At 44.2% G+C, this 14,516-nt stretch overlaps 2 protein-coding genes across 2 annotated transcripts in view; one reads left to right on the top strand and one right to left on the bottom strand.

The window, feature by feature from the left end:
* The window catches only part of AASDHPPT (aminoadipate-semialdehyde dehydrogenase-phosphopantetheinyl transferase), a 536,215-nt gene that overhangs the window by 356,023 nt on the left and 165,676 nt on the right, over positions 1-14,516 (top strand). The gene's annotated exons all lie outside the window — the stretch shown is intronic.
* LOC310676843 (uncharacterized protein) overlaps positions 10,589-14,516 on the bottom strand; it is a gene marked incomplete at its 3' end in the record, with an annotated part of 37,345 nt that continues 33,417 nt past the window's right edge. The window contains exons 8-9 of the mRNA XM_083439021.1: positions 12,941-13,044; positions 10,589-10,910 (exon numbers count right to left, since the gene is read on the bottom strand). Coding sequence (XP_083295147.1) covers positions 10,589-10,910; positions 12,941-13,044 — 426 coding nt within the window. The remainder of the gene's footprint in view (positions 10,911-12,940; positions 13,045-14,516) is intronic.

Below are 14,516 nucleotides of genomic sequence, written 5' to 3' on the forward strand. Positions count from 1 at the left end.
AGGGGAAAATAGTGGAAGTGAACAGCTGGCTTTGCAAATGGTGTAAACAGGAACGGTTTGGATTCTTAGATCACAGACTGCAGTTTCTTGAAGATGGACTTCTGGGAAGCTATGGGCTGCACCTCACAAAGGTTGGGAGGGAATGTTTTTGCCAAAAATCTCAGAAACCTCATCAGGAGGGCTTTAAACTGACTAATGTGGGGGAGGGAGACAGTGCTCCTGAAGGTAGGTGTCTATCAATTGATGAAGATGATCATCCAAATGTCATAGACTAAATGGAGCAAACAGCAAGCAGACCTAGTGGTGGGAGGAAAAAATCCTTAAATAGGAGACACGGGGGAATGATTAATGGACTTCAATGTCTGTACACTAATGCGCAAAGCATGGGAAATAAACAAGATGAGCTTGAGCTCTTGGTACAGCAAACTAAATATGACATAATAGGCATCACTGAAACCTGGTGGGATAAGTCCCACGATTGGAATGTAATAATGGAGGGATACAATCTATTTCAGAGAAACAGACCAGACAAGAAAGGAGGAGGAGTGGCGTTATATGTCAGGGATGCGTATACCTGTGAAGAGATCCAAGATTTAGAACCTCAAAACCAAAGTGAGAGCATTTGGGTCAAAATTAAGGGAGAGAAGAATAACAGTGACCTCATTGTGGGAGTTTACTATACATCCCCAAGCCAAACGGAGGACATAGATGATGCCTTCCTGGAACAGATGGCCAAGCATGCAAAAGGAAGGGAGATAGTAGTAATGGGGGACTTCAATTACCTGGATATTTGTTGGATGTCAATCTCAGCCAAGAGCATCAGGTCAATCAGATTCCTCACTGGCCTTGCAGACAACTTCATTGTCCAGAAAGTGGGAGAAGCAACAAGAGGAACAGCCATTTTAGATCTGGTCCTAACCATTGTTGATGACCTGGTTAGTGGGGTAGAAGTGGAAGGATCATTAGGCGCGAGTGATCATGCTCTTCTGAAGTTTACTATACAGCAGAAAGGAGCAGCCAAACATACTAGGACTCAATTTCTTGACTTTAAGAAAGCCGACTTCATAAAACTTAGGGAAGTGCTGGGTGAGATCCCATGGACAGTAATACTAAAAGGAAAGGGAGTTCATGATGGCTGGGAGTTTGTTAAGAGGGAGATAGTAAAAGCACAACTTCAGGCAATACCAATGAGACGGAAACATGGAAGGTGCCTAAAGAAGCCAGGGTGGCTATCTAAAGAACTTTTAACTGAGTTAAGATTAAAAAAGGATGTGTACAAAAAATGGGAAAGGGGGGAAACCACCAAAGAGGAATTCAAACAAATAGCCAGCACGTGTAGACACAAAGTCAGAAAAGCTAAAGCACAGAATGAACTCAGGCTTGCTAGAGAGGTTGAAAGCAACAAAAAAGGCTTTTATGGGTATGTTTGTAGCAAAAGGAAGAACAAAGAAACAGTGGGGTCTCTCAGAGGAGAAGATGGTGGAATGCAAACAGGGGACACAGAAAGGGCTGAACTCCTCAATGCCTTCTTTGCCTCAGTCTTCTCCGATAAAGAAAACAATGCCCGACCTGAAGAATTTGGAGCAAATGATTCAGCAGAGGAAACACAGCCCAGAATAACTAAGTAGATAGTACAAGAATACTTGGCTAGTTTAGATGTATTCAAGTCTCCAGGGCCAGATGAACTGCATCCAAGAGTATTAAAAGAACTGGCAGATGTGATCTCAGAACCACTGGCAGTCATCTTTGAGAATTCCTGGAGAACAGGCGAAGTCCCGGCAGACTGGAGGAGGGCAAATGTTGTCCCTATTTTCAAAAAGGGGGAAAGAGAGGACCCAAATAATTACCGCCCAGTCAGTCTGACATCAATACCAGGGAAGATTCTGGAGCAGATCATTAAGCAAACAGTCTGTGAGCACCTAGAAAGGAATGCTGTGATCACCAATAGTCAGCATGGATTTCTGAAAAATAAGTCATGTCAGACAAACCTGATCTCGTTTTTTTGACAGAATTACAAGCCTGGTAGATGAAGGGAACGTAGTGGATGTAGCCTACCTTGATTTCAGCAAGGCATTTGACAAGGTGCCCCATGATATTCTTGTAAAGAAGCTGGTAAAATGCGGTCTTGACTATGCTACCACTCAGTGGATTTGTAACTGGCTGACTGACTGGACCCAAAGGGTGCTCATCAATGGTTCCTCTTCATCCTGGAGAAGAGTGACTAGTGGGGTGCCACAGGGTTCTGTCTTGGGCCCGGTCTTATTCAACATCTTTATCAACGACTTGGATGATGGACTCAAGGGCATCCTGATCAAATTTGCAGATGACACCAAACTGGGAGGGGTGGCTAACACCCCAGAGGACAGGATCACACTTCAAAACGACCTTGACAGATTAGAGAACTGGGCAAAACAAACAAGATGAATTTTAACAGGGAGAAATGTAAAGTATTGCACTTGGGCAAAAAAAAATGAGAGGCACAAATACAAGATGGGTGACACCTGTCTTGAGAGCAGTACATATGAAAAGGATCTAGGAGTCTTGGTTGACCACAAACTTGACATGAGCCAACAGTGTGACGCGGCAGCTAAAACAGCCAATGCAATTCTGGGCTGCATCAATAGGAGTATAGCATCTAGATCAAGGAAAGTAATAGTGCCACTGTATTCTGCTCTGGTCAGACCTCACTTGGAGTACTGTGTCCAGTTCTGGGAACCACAGTTCAAGAAGGACACTGACAAACTGGAACGTGTCCAGAGGAGGGCAACCAAAATGGTCAAAGGCCTGGAAACGATGCCTTATGAGGAACAGCTAAGGGAGCTGGGCCTGGAGAAGAGGAGGTTAAGGGGTGATACGATAGCCATGTTCAAATATATAAAAGGATGTCACATAGAGGAGGGAGAAAGGTTGTTTTCTGCTGCTCCAGATAAGCGGACACGGAGCAATGGATCCAAACTACAAGAAAGAAGATTCCACCTAAACATTAGGAAGAACTTCCTGACAGTAAGAGCTGTTCGACAGTGGAATTTGCTGCCAATGAGTGTGGTGGAGTCTCCTTCTTTGGAGGTCTTTAAGCAGAGGCTTGACAACCATATGTCAGGAGTGCTCTGATGGTGTTTCCTGCTTGGCAGAGGGTTGGACTCGATGGCCCTTGTGGTCTCTTCCAACTCTATGATTCTATGAGATAAACAAAAAGAGCTTTGAAAAGCGCCTCTCTTGCAGTAATGGTGTTGCTCTGAGTAAAGCCCGCTCCCTCCATCTCTCCTATTATACACCATCCCTACCTTGGCTGATCTGTGCATTCAGCCTCTGAGCTTTCTGTTCTCTGACTTTCATTGCCCTCCAGGTTCTGGGAGAGGGGTCTGGAACTCTTTCTAAAGACACTGAGTCTGTCAGCTGTCTGTCTCCTGGTGCTTCCTCTTCTTCCTGCTCCTCTCCCAATATTGCCCAGCTTCTCCCCTCTACAGCCTCTGAGCTGTGACTTTCCGCAAGCCACTATTATAAATAATAATGATAATAATAATAATAATTATACCCCGGCCTCCCCGGCCAGAGCCAGGCTCAGGGCAGCTAACGCCAGTAAAATTACAGTAAAAACATAATGGGAAAAGAAAAAAATCAATTTAAAATACAAGTTAAAATGCAGCCTCATTTTAAAAGTAGTCCATAGATCAAAACCCATAAGGAGAGGGAAACATCAGGGTCAGACTGAGTCCAAACCAAAGGTCAGGCAGAACAGCTCTAGCTTGCAGGCCCTGCGGAAAGATGTCAAGTCCCGCAGGGCCCTAGTCTCTTGTGACAGAGCGTTCTACCAAGTCGGGGCCAGTGCTGAAAAGGCCCTGGCCCTAGTTGAGACCAATCTAACCACCTTGGGACCTGGGACCTCCAAAATGTTGTCATTTGTGGACCTTAAGGTCCTCCACGGGACCTAATCTATACTGTCTCCCTCTTTTCTGGCAGGTTCAGGCTGAGGAGGCAGTATCCACCATTCCTCCCCCTCCTCCGCCCAGTCCCTGACAGCAACCTTTCTGCCAATGCATTTGGGGTGGTTTCCTATTCAAAATACAGTGGTGCCTCACAAGACGAAAAGAATCTGTTCCGCGAGTCTCTTCGTCTTGCGGTTTTTTTCGTCTTGCAAAGCAAGCCCATTAGCGGATTAGCGCTATTAGCGCTATTAGCGGTTTAGCGGCTATTAGTGGTTTAGCGGCTATTAGCGGCTATTAAAGGCTTAAGGGATTAGCGGATTAGCTGCTAAAAGGCTATTAGCGGCTATTAAAGGTTTAAGGGATTAGCGGATTAGCTGCTAAAAGGCTATTAGTGGCTTAGATCAGCTGATAAGCGGCTTAGATCAGCTGTTAAGCGGCTTAGCGATCAACTGTTAAGCGGCTTAGCGATCAGCTGTTAAGCGGCTTAGCGAACAGCTGTTAAGCGGCTTAGGGGCTTGGGGAAAAGGGGGGGAGGGGAAAAAAACCCCAGGAATCGCAAGGCATTTTCGTCTTGCGAAGCAAGCCCATAGCAAATTCGTTCTGCGAAGCACCTCCAAAACGGAAAACCCTTTCGTCTAGCGGGTTTTCCGTCTTGCGAGGCATTCGTCTTGCGGGGCACCACTGTAATACCCAGCCGGTCTTGGGAAGTGGTGGCTCATCCCTTACTTTGCCCACCCCCACTTCCCATATAGGATTGCTCTGCCTGACAATAGCCTATGTCCTTTCACCCAGCATAATTGAGGACAGGGTGGCATTGCTTGACTTTAGTAATTTCAGTCTGTACTTTAAAAAAACAAAACACTTTTGTGATAGAAATTGTCTGCCAGTCCTGCCCAGGTTACGCATGCAGCTGTGCCAAAAGGAAAAAGGAAAAAAGTCCAATTTCTTTTTAATATGAATATAGATTGGGTAATAATAATAATTTATTTGTACCCCACCCATCTGGCTAGGTTTCCTCAGCCACTCTGGGCGGCTTCCAACAAAGATTAAAATTACATTAAAATGTCACACATTAAAAACTTCCCTGAACAGGGCTGCTTTCAGATGTCTTCTAAATGTCAGGTAGTTGTTTATCTCTTTGACATCTGATGGGAGGGCATTCCACAGGGTGGGCGCCACTACCGAGAAGGCCCTCTGTCTGGTTCCCTGTAACTTGGCTTCTCGTAATGAGGGAACTGCCAGAAGGCCCTCGGCACTGGACCTCCTTCAGGTATACTGGGCCAAGGCCATAATTTTTAGCATGGTTGAAGCTGCTGTTAAGAACTTCAGCCATATGATGGGGGGGGGGGGATTGTGATTCTATCCTGAGCCCTTTATGTTCTGCTGTACTCCTTTGTATCATACTGTAACATCTTGTTCTGCTTCATGATTAATTTGTAACTTAGATTGATTAAGATCGGGGGAGCAGGGGTTATGAAGGGAACTGGGGAAAGCTCTGTGGTGTTAGTTTTCGGTGTAAGCCTCTGTGCTGTACCCATCTCTGTTATTGCTCTTTGTTAAAACTGGTTTATGTGAGGTCAGAAGCAAATGAAATGCAAAAAAAGCGAACAGGGTTAATTAACCCACGAAACAGTCGTTGACAACACATACAAGCTGGCGTTGGTTAAAGCTTATGCCGTAGTCAATTAAGCAGACTCAGTAAAGCATAATGAAGTTGTTTTTAGTCTTAGCCTGAGTGGGCTTCCACATGTTTTGTGCAGCTATAGACTAAGAGGGCTGCCCCTTTGGCAATTATTCAAACATATTTGTAAGCCCCTCTGGAGATCTAAACAGTGCAACTTTGTTAAAGAAACACACAAAAGCCAAACACATGAATGCTCGAAGCACAATGACAGTTGTGCAAGTCCTGCTCCCAACATGCTCACATATGCTCCCCCTCACCCCAGTCCCTGCCCTTCACTTTGTTGGGCAGGAAAAATGTGTGCAGGGGGCCTCTGCTGATGTTAGCTTTATTGGGCTCCCTGATTGCACGGAGAATTCTCCTCACATGCATGCTAATCTCCTCTGGACAGCACAAAGAAGGTTGGGGACTGAGGGTATGTTAGCCTCGGGGACACTGTGGGCTCGACGAGTGCATGCCCCTGTTGCTGCTTTGAGCTTTTGTGTATTCAGGTGAATGCCTGAACAGTGCCTTGAGGATCTGGAGGAATCCTTCAATGCTCTGCATAAATTTGTCTGATTTCATTTTAACTATCTGAACCTCTGGCAGTCTGTTCCACTTGTTATTTGTTGGTGAAGAACTGCTTGCTTTTGATTGCCCCATATCTGCTTCCAGTCAAGAGCCTGAACTCCTTATCGACAAATCCTTATCAAGGCAGAGGGAAGAGAATGCACACAGTGCAAAATGTAATAAACTTCTATCATAAACACCCCCGGTCTTCCCGCCTCTGAAGCTAAATGTCTCGGATGAAAAATGTTCCAGCTCTTGATTATTTAAGTTGTTCCTTTCTGCACTTTTGCCTAGTCCTGTGCTGACTGACCAGGGCTGCACACCATGGAGATATATAAAACCATCATTATATTGGCCATTCCATTTTCAACCCCTCTCCTAATAATACCCAGCATGGGGTTTGCCTTCTTCACTGTCGCAGTACAACTAAGCAGATATTTTCACTGACTGAGCTATACGTCTTGACCCCAAGATCTATTTTGGTCAGTCTGCATCAATTTATATACCCATCAATGTAATGTAAAGTTAATATTTTTGCCCTAATGTGTCATCTCCAGATGGCTTATAACTAAATTGAGTATCACTGGTCACAATAGAAATCATTGGGAGTGGGAGTCTCATTATTACTTCTTTCCATTGCAAAAACTATCCATTTATTTTCACTCTGTGTGTTCTGTTCTTGTACTAGTTGTTAATCCATAAGAACAGAAGAAGAACTGGTTGGATCAGGGCAGTGGCCCACCTAGGTCAACATCCTTTTCTCTCAGTGGTCAGTCAGGTGCCTTTGAGAAGCCTGCATGTAGCACCTGGAAGTAACACCACTCTCTCCTCCTGCAGCTTCCAGCAAGTGGCATTCAGAATCTTGGAGCCCTTCTTTGAGCCCCTCCTGAAGGTAGAATGTGGGTCTCAGGGTTAGTAGAAGAGTTTGGATTTGATATCCCGCTTTATCACTACCTGAAGGAGTCTCAAAGCGGCTAACATTCTCCTTTCCCTTCCTCCCCCACAACAAACACTCTGTGAGGTGAGTGGGGCTGAGAGACTGGCCCAAGGTCACCCAGTAGCTGCATGTGGAGGAGCGGGGAAGCGAACCCGGTTCACCAGATTACAAGTCTACTGCTCTCTCTCTCTTTTTGGGGGGGGGGGTATATAATTTTTATTAATTTTCCAATAAGAACAAATTTATAACACAATTAAACATTAGGAATTCATCACACGTCTTTTTTCTTTTAGACTTCCATCAACATGTCTGATAATTTTCCGTAGTTATTACATATCTTCCCATTTCTTCATTTATATTGCACTATGTATATCTTATCTTACCATGTTATTTAAACAATATTTCTACCAAACCTTCTTACAGAGCTTCTTGGAAACTTACAAATGTTATATCATTATCACAAATATTTTTAATATATTCTGTAAATTTATTCCAGTACTCAGTGAATCTTTGGTCCCGTCGGTTGCAAATCCTCCCTGTTAATCTGTCCAGTTCTGCATAATCCATTAATTTCGTTCTCCATTCTTCAATCGTGGGCATTTTTTCTTGTTTCCATTTCTGGGCCACAAGAGTTCTAGCTGCTGTTACTGCATACAAAAATACTGTCTGATCCTTCCTTTTTATCTCACCACCTAAAATTCCTAATAGGAATGCTTCTGGTTTTTTAACAAATGTATATTTCAATATTTTCTTTATCTCATTATATATCATTCCCCAGAAACACTTCATTTTTTTACATTCCCACAACATATGATAAAATGTCCCTTCTATCTCCTTACATTTCCAACATTTATTGCTCACCTTATACATCTTACTTAATTTGACTGGTGTTATATACCATCGATATATCATTTTCATAACATTTTCTTTAATTCTGGTGCATGCTGTAAATCTCATCCCTTCCTTCCATAATTCCATAATTACAAGTCTACTGCTCTTAACCACTACACCACACTGGTGTAGTCTTATCATCCATGAATTATGATAACTTATGAAGACTAGAGTTCATAGAATTAAGAGCTGGAAGTGACCCCAAGCATCATTTAGTCCAGCCCCCTACAATGCAGGAATCTCAGCCAAAGCATCCATGACAGTCGTCCAACTTCTGCTTAAAAACCTCCAGTAAAGGAGAATCTACCTCCTCTCGAGGGAGACCGTGACACTGTTGAACAGCTTTTACTGTCAGAAAGTTTTTCCTTGGTTGGAATCTCCTTTCTTGGAAGTTGAAGCCATTGGTTTGAGTCTTGCCCTCCAGAGCAGTAGGAAACAAGCTTTTTTGGTTAAAAGCAAGTTGGTTAAATGCTTTTTGATATTCCAAGTACAGTGGTACCTCTTGATACGTTACGGAGCCCCGTTCGCATCCTGAGGCGAACGCAACCCGTGTCTGTGCGTGCACGGGTCACGATTCGCCACTTCCAAGCATGTGCATGATGTAATTTTGAGCATCTGAGCATGCTCAAGCGGCAAAACCCGGAAGTAACGCGCTCCGTTACTTCCAGGTCACCGTGGAGTGCAACCCGAAAAGGCTTAACATGAAGCGACTTCAACCCGAGGTATGATTGTACAGTGGTACCTCGGGTTACAGACGCTTCAGGTTACAGATTCCGCTAACCCAGAAATAGTACCTTGGGTTAAGAACTTTGCTTCAGGATGAGAAAAGAAATCGCATGGCAGCGGCAGCAGCAGCGGGAGGCCCCATTAGCTAAAGTGGCACCTCAGGTTAAGAACAGTTTCAGGTTAAGAACGGACCTCCAGAACGAATTAAGTTCTTAACCCGAGGTACCACTGTATACAATATCTGTTGCAGGGTTGGGGAACTAGATGCAGCTGGCAAGCCATGACATTACACACACACACACACACACACACACACACACACACACCAATGTGGGCCAAATGTGGCAGGTGGGCAGATTATCTACATGTTAATACTCTCAAAAAATCTAAAAGATAGGTGAAGAAAGACTTCCAATTCTATGATTCCCTTTGCAGAAGTTAGGATTATTCTCCCTCAGCAAGTATTCTCCAATATTTAACCATTCTAGTTTCAAGTATGCTTTCCACCAATTTACACAGGACAGATGTTAGGCTAATGGACACGCAATTTCCTAGCTCACTTAGATCTCTTATTAGTGATTTGATATTAGGTTGGCTACTTTGTCTTCCAATACAGGTGCTGGCATTAGTGATCACTTGCATATTTTTCTTAGAATATCAACATTTTTACATTTCGGTAATTTCAGAACTCTCTGTTGCAGATTATCTAGACACAATGATGCCAATTTTTAAATTTGCAATTTCCCCTAAAATTTCAGATTTAACAGAAGTGACTTCATCGTGCCTACTTGATTGGTTTCTTCCAGTCTCCTCCTAGAAACTTAGTGATCAAGGCATAAGAATCTGTCCAACATCTGCTGTGAAGACTGACGCAAATAATTTGTTCCACAGGGTGCAGGGTATTTGTGCCACCCCAGATGACCGAGCCGCTAGCTACGCCGCTGGAGGTGAGCTCCTGTTGCTCTGTCCCAGCTTCTGCCAACCTTGCAGTTTGAAAGCATGCCAGTGCAAGTAGATAAACAGGTACCACTGCGGTGGGAAGGTAAAGGGCGTTTTCATGGGGCCTGGCTTCCGTCACAGTGTCCCGTTGCACAAAAAGTGGTTTAGACAATGCTGGCCACATGAGCCAGACAAACGCTGACTCCCTCAGCCTGAAGCAGGATGAGCACCGCACCCAATAGTCAAGTTTGACTGGACTTAACCATCCAGAGGTCCTTTACCATTACCTTTTTATTGTGACAGTGCTGAGTTTGGACCTTATGATCTGACTAGGACTGTACAGTGGTGCCCCGCAAGACGAATGCCTCGCAAGACGGAAAACCCCCTAGACGAAAGGGTTTTCCGTTTTGGAGGTGCTTCGCAGGACGAATTTGCTATGGGCTTGCTTCGCAAGATGAAAATCCCTTGCGATTCCTGGGGGTTTTTCCCCGCTCCCCACCCCCTTTATCTAAGGCACTAAGCTGCTAATAGCCTTTTAGCAGCTAATCCGCTAATCCCTTAAGCCTTTAATAGCCGCTAAACCGCTAATAGCGCTAATCCGCTAATCCGCTAATGGGCTTGCTTCGCAAGACGAAAAAACCGCTAGACGAAGAGACTCACGGAACGGATTCTTTTCGTCTTGCGAGGCACCACTGTACATCCCTGAGGGGCTAAAGAACACGGCTTCCCCTGCTGTCTCCAAATCTGACAATCAGCGCTTATATATTTCTGCCCTCCTTTTTTGTCTCTGCCCTCCTTGGGTTCTCCTCCCATCAGAGGGCTGAAAAATGAGTCTAGTGCATCAGATTTATTTTTTTTAATAAAAAAAGACACAGCTCTCCAGTTAAAGGTAAGCTTTAATAGAGGACAAATTCATAAGCTAGCAAATCTGCAGGAATGTTAATGAAACATGCCAAAATTTCCTTTGCAGCAATAGAACTTAATGTCATTAAGTGCAGTGTCATCTTCGGGCCCTTGTGGAAACTCGACCTTTGTCTGGATGCCACATATATAGGAACCGGTGTGGCAGGGAGAGCTCCATGGGCCGAAGCTTCCCCATTCATGCGAGTTGCCTTTTAGCTTGGTGTCATCGCTACACATGAACATGATGTTGTTGGCTGCGGTGTCATCCCCAAGCCCTTGCGGTACTTCCACTCTCAGGGAGAAGGCCTTAAGCTTGGATGGTACAGGGCAATACTGAATCTCAGACCATGCTCCCCATCTGCCAAAGATGACAAAGCTGGCTTGAGAAATATATCCAGATTTATTTATTTTTTGATTTTAAAGTTTGTAAATTGTTTATTTCGAAATGCAAAATTGAAAATTGAAAAAGATATAAAAGAGAAATATATTCAGATTTTTATATCAGCTGTACCCTTCCGTTTCCTCTGTCTGTACCCACCCACTCCTCATCCCCTCAGATCTGCTCTAAAGAGTTGGAAGGGGCTGCAGGAGGAGGAGGAAAAAGAAGAAGAAGAAGAAGAAGAAGAAGAAGAAGAAGAAGAAGAAGAAGAGGAGGAGTTTGGATTTGATATCCCGCCTTTCACTCCCCTTCAGGAGTCTCAAAGCGGCTAACATTCTCCTTTCCCTTCCTCCCCCACAACAAACACTCTGTGAGGTGAGGGAGGCTGAGAGACTTCAAAGAAGTGTGACTGACCCAAGGTCACCCAGCAGCTGAATGTGGAGGAGCAGAGATGCGAACCCGGTTCCCCAGATTACGAGACTACTGCTCTTAACCACTACACCACAGGTGTAGGAGGAGGCCCCATTGCTCATGGGATATTGAATGTTCTCCCAAATTCCTGATACCTCAAATGTAATTAACGAGAACATACAATTGAAGAACAGCAGATCAAGACCAAGGAAAACTGAAGCAATTTTTGGGGGGAGGGGGATATCTCCTTCCTCTTGAGTCAAAGCACAAGTCAATACCACCACACCAAGTCAGATGAGAGCCTCCACAAAGTTTTGTGTTCATTTGTTTCTGTACTTTTCTGTATAGCTTTATGTTTTCCAATGTAATATCTCTGTTTCTCTTTGATTAAAAAGGAAAGCGAATCCCTATTACTTGCATCCCCCCCAAAGGCCCTGAATCCATTTGTCTGTAATTTGGCAGGCTTAATAAACTCTCTTGTGCCTGCGTATTTCATCCACTTGTCCAAAAGGGGACAAAGCTGTAGCCGTTTTTATATTTCCCATTTCAATGAATGCAGAAACAAAAGAGATTCATTTTATACAGTTTAGTGGTTCAGCCTAATACATAGGCTGAAGAGAGAAAAAATGGGGGGGGGGGGGACAGAGGGACTCAGATACAGATTTTTTTAGTAGTAAAATAAGCTAGGCTAGGTTTGCCTGGATGCATTTTTCCTATATTTTCATTTTCTCCTGGGTTATTTGTCCCTACTTTTCTAAAACAAACGGGGGAGGCATTTCCCATGAATATCTTCACAATGAGTGCTTAAAACTGCTGCTTTACCCAAAAAAAAACCCTCAACAAAACCTTGAGTGAAAGCTAAGTTTTTTTATTTAACTTTGTCCAAGGCCTTGTTATTCATGCAGTGTCTGTCAGCTTTACCACATTACTGAGTACAAAGAGTTATCTGAGCCACTGCGTCCATTCCAGAAATTATGGAGCTGTTTTCATTCTGCCTTTTCGGAGATGTAACTGGAAGCAGCAGAGTCACAGTGCTTCCTGGCATGGGAGAGAGCTGGGGCAAGGCAGAGGGGAAGTTGCCACGGCACAGCAGTCTGGGACTCCTGGCAGCACGACTGCACCATGCCATTGTCCCCACCTCCTCACCCTTCCTCTCTCCCTCCTGGCATTGTATCTCCATCACATCAGGCAATAACTCTCAATAAGAGAGAAATGTGAGGTGAAGTTATTTCTGGTTTGCTAGGTCCTGGCCAGATCAGTTCTTTTGGACCTAAGAAGAACGGAGGCCAAACTGTCTCTCTGTGGAGTTGATTGGTCCTAAGGCAACTTCCAAACATTGGTTTTGTCCAGGTATCATAACCCTGTGGTTGGTCACTAGAATGTAGTCATCCACACAAAGGCAGAGGAAGTGGATTTGTCATCTACTGGCCACAGAATTTATGAACCCTCATTCCCACTGCTACTAAAATAAAAAGCGAAGAGGGAGCAACATATATATATATATATATATATATATATATATATATATAACAAGATTGGCACAGGGGGAAAGCCTAAATTATGGTGACAGCTAAAAAAAAAAGATAAGAGATGCTCACTCCCCAACAGCTGATGAAATATATGAATCATCATTGCAGAACAATCGGATGCCATTTAGGGCTGTATCATCGTCTTTCCTTCCACCTCCTTGATATGGTTCCACCTGGTGTCAAAGAGGAAGAGAGACTGTGATAAAGTAAGAGTCCTTTGGCACTCACTTGGGCTACCAACATGGTGGGGAATTGAATATAATCAGGAGGGGGGGGGGACTCCGAGTGAACAAAAAGTTCCCTCAAGCACCCTCCAAAGGAAGAGGATTGAGTGAAATAGGCTTGTTAAAGATATAAAGTGGAAATGTGTGCCCTTTCATGTAAGCCTGAAATACTAAGAAATTTAAAAGGAACTTTGGGCTCACAAACTGAATTCTGTATTATAGTAGCCTATAGGTCTAGGGCAGCCCTGAACAGGTTAGAGAGACTCCCAGGCCTCCCATAGAAAAATGTCTTACAAGACAGATAATCAAATAATAATAATAATAAAATTATTATTCATACCCCACCCATCTGGCTGGGTTTCCCCAGCCACTCTGGATGGCTTCCAGCAGAATATTAAAATACAATGTTTCATCCAATATTAAAAACATCTCTAAACAGGGCTGCCTTCAGATGTCTTCTAAAAGTCTGATAGTTGTTTATTTCCTTGACATCTGATGAGAGGGTGTTCCACAGGGCGGGCACCACTACCAAGAAGGCCCTCTGCCTGGTTCCCTGTAACTTCGCTTCTTGCAGTGAGGGAACCACCAGAAGGCCCTTGGAGTTGAACCTCAGTGTCCGGGCTGAACGATGGGGGTGGAGACACTCCTTCAGTTATACTGGCCTGAGGCCATTTAGGGCTTTAAAGGTCAGCACCAACACTTTGAATTGTGCCCAGAAACGTACTGGGAGCCAATGTAGGCCTTTCAGTACCGGTGTTATGTGAGAAAGGATTGTGAGCAATTCTGCGGGGGAAAGATTCTAAGATTCAGAACTGAGCTGAAGAACAGTGTTGATGCCAGTACATTGAAATAAGGCCATTTTAGTAAATGATCGTTGTAATGCTCCCCACCCCTTGACTGTTTTATATGCTGGTCTAGGAGCCTGGTATGTTTTGAGTTTATTGGACTTGGGGAATCTGAAGTGATTTCACCTTGCACTTCCTTGCTAGCTGATGCTTCTTTCCGAAAATCAAGGACTGACTGGACTGGCAACTGCCTCGATTTGCCTAGTGATAGGGCTGGCCCTGCCTGTTAGGATATTTCTGTTCCACCTTAAGAAGGGAGCAGGTTGTTGTGTCACAGCCTGCGTATTTCCTGTTCACAGGATGTTTCTGTTTTTGTATATAGCTTTTGTTTCCTCTCTCTGTGCCTGGACATCGAAGCAGGCAGTCATGTTTCTTCTTTGTTCTGACCAACGCTGAATAAAGTTGTAAATAATGCTCTCCTGAGTGCATCGTTCGCTGTGCGAACTCTGCTGAAAGAGCGTGCACCAGCCTTGGAATGTGGCATGTTATTTCTGAGGCTCGTGTCGCTAATTGACTGATACTGTATCTACGGGAGATCGATGGATCGTCCGGAATCGGCGTGGAGGCATGATGGCC

This window comes from Podarcis tiliguerta, assembly GCF_965153285.1.
Source record: "Podarcis tiliguerta genome assembly, chromosome: 4".
NCBI lineage: Eukaryota > Metazoa > Chordata > Lepidosauria > Squamata > Lacertidae > Podarcis > Podarcis tiliguerta.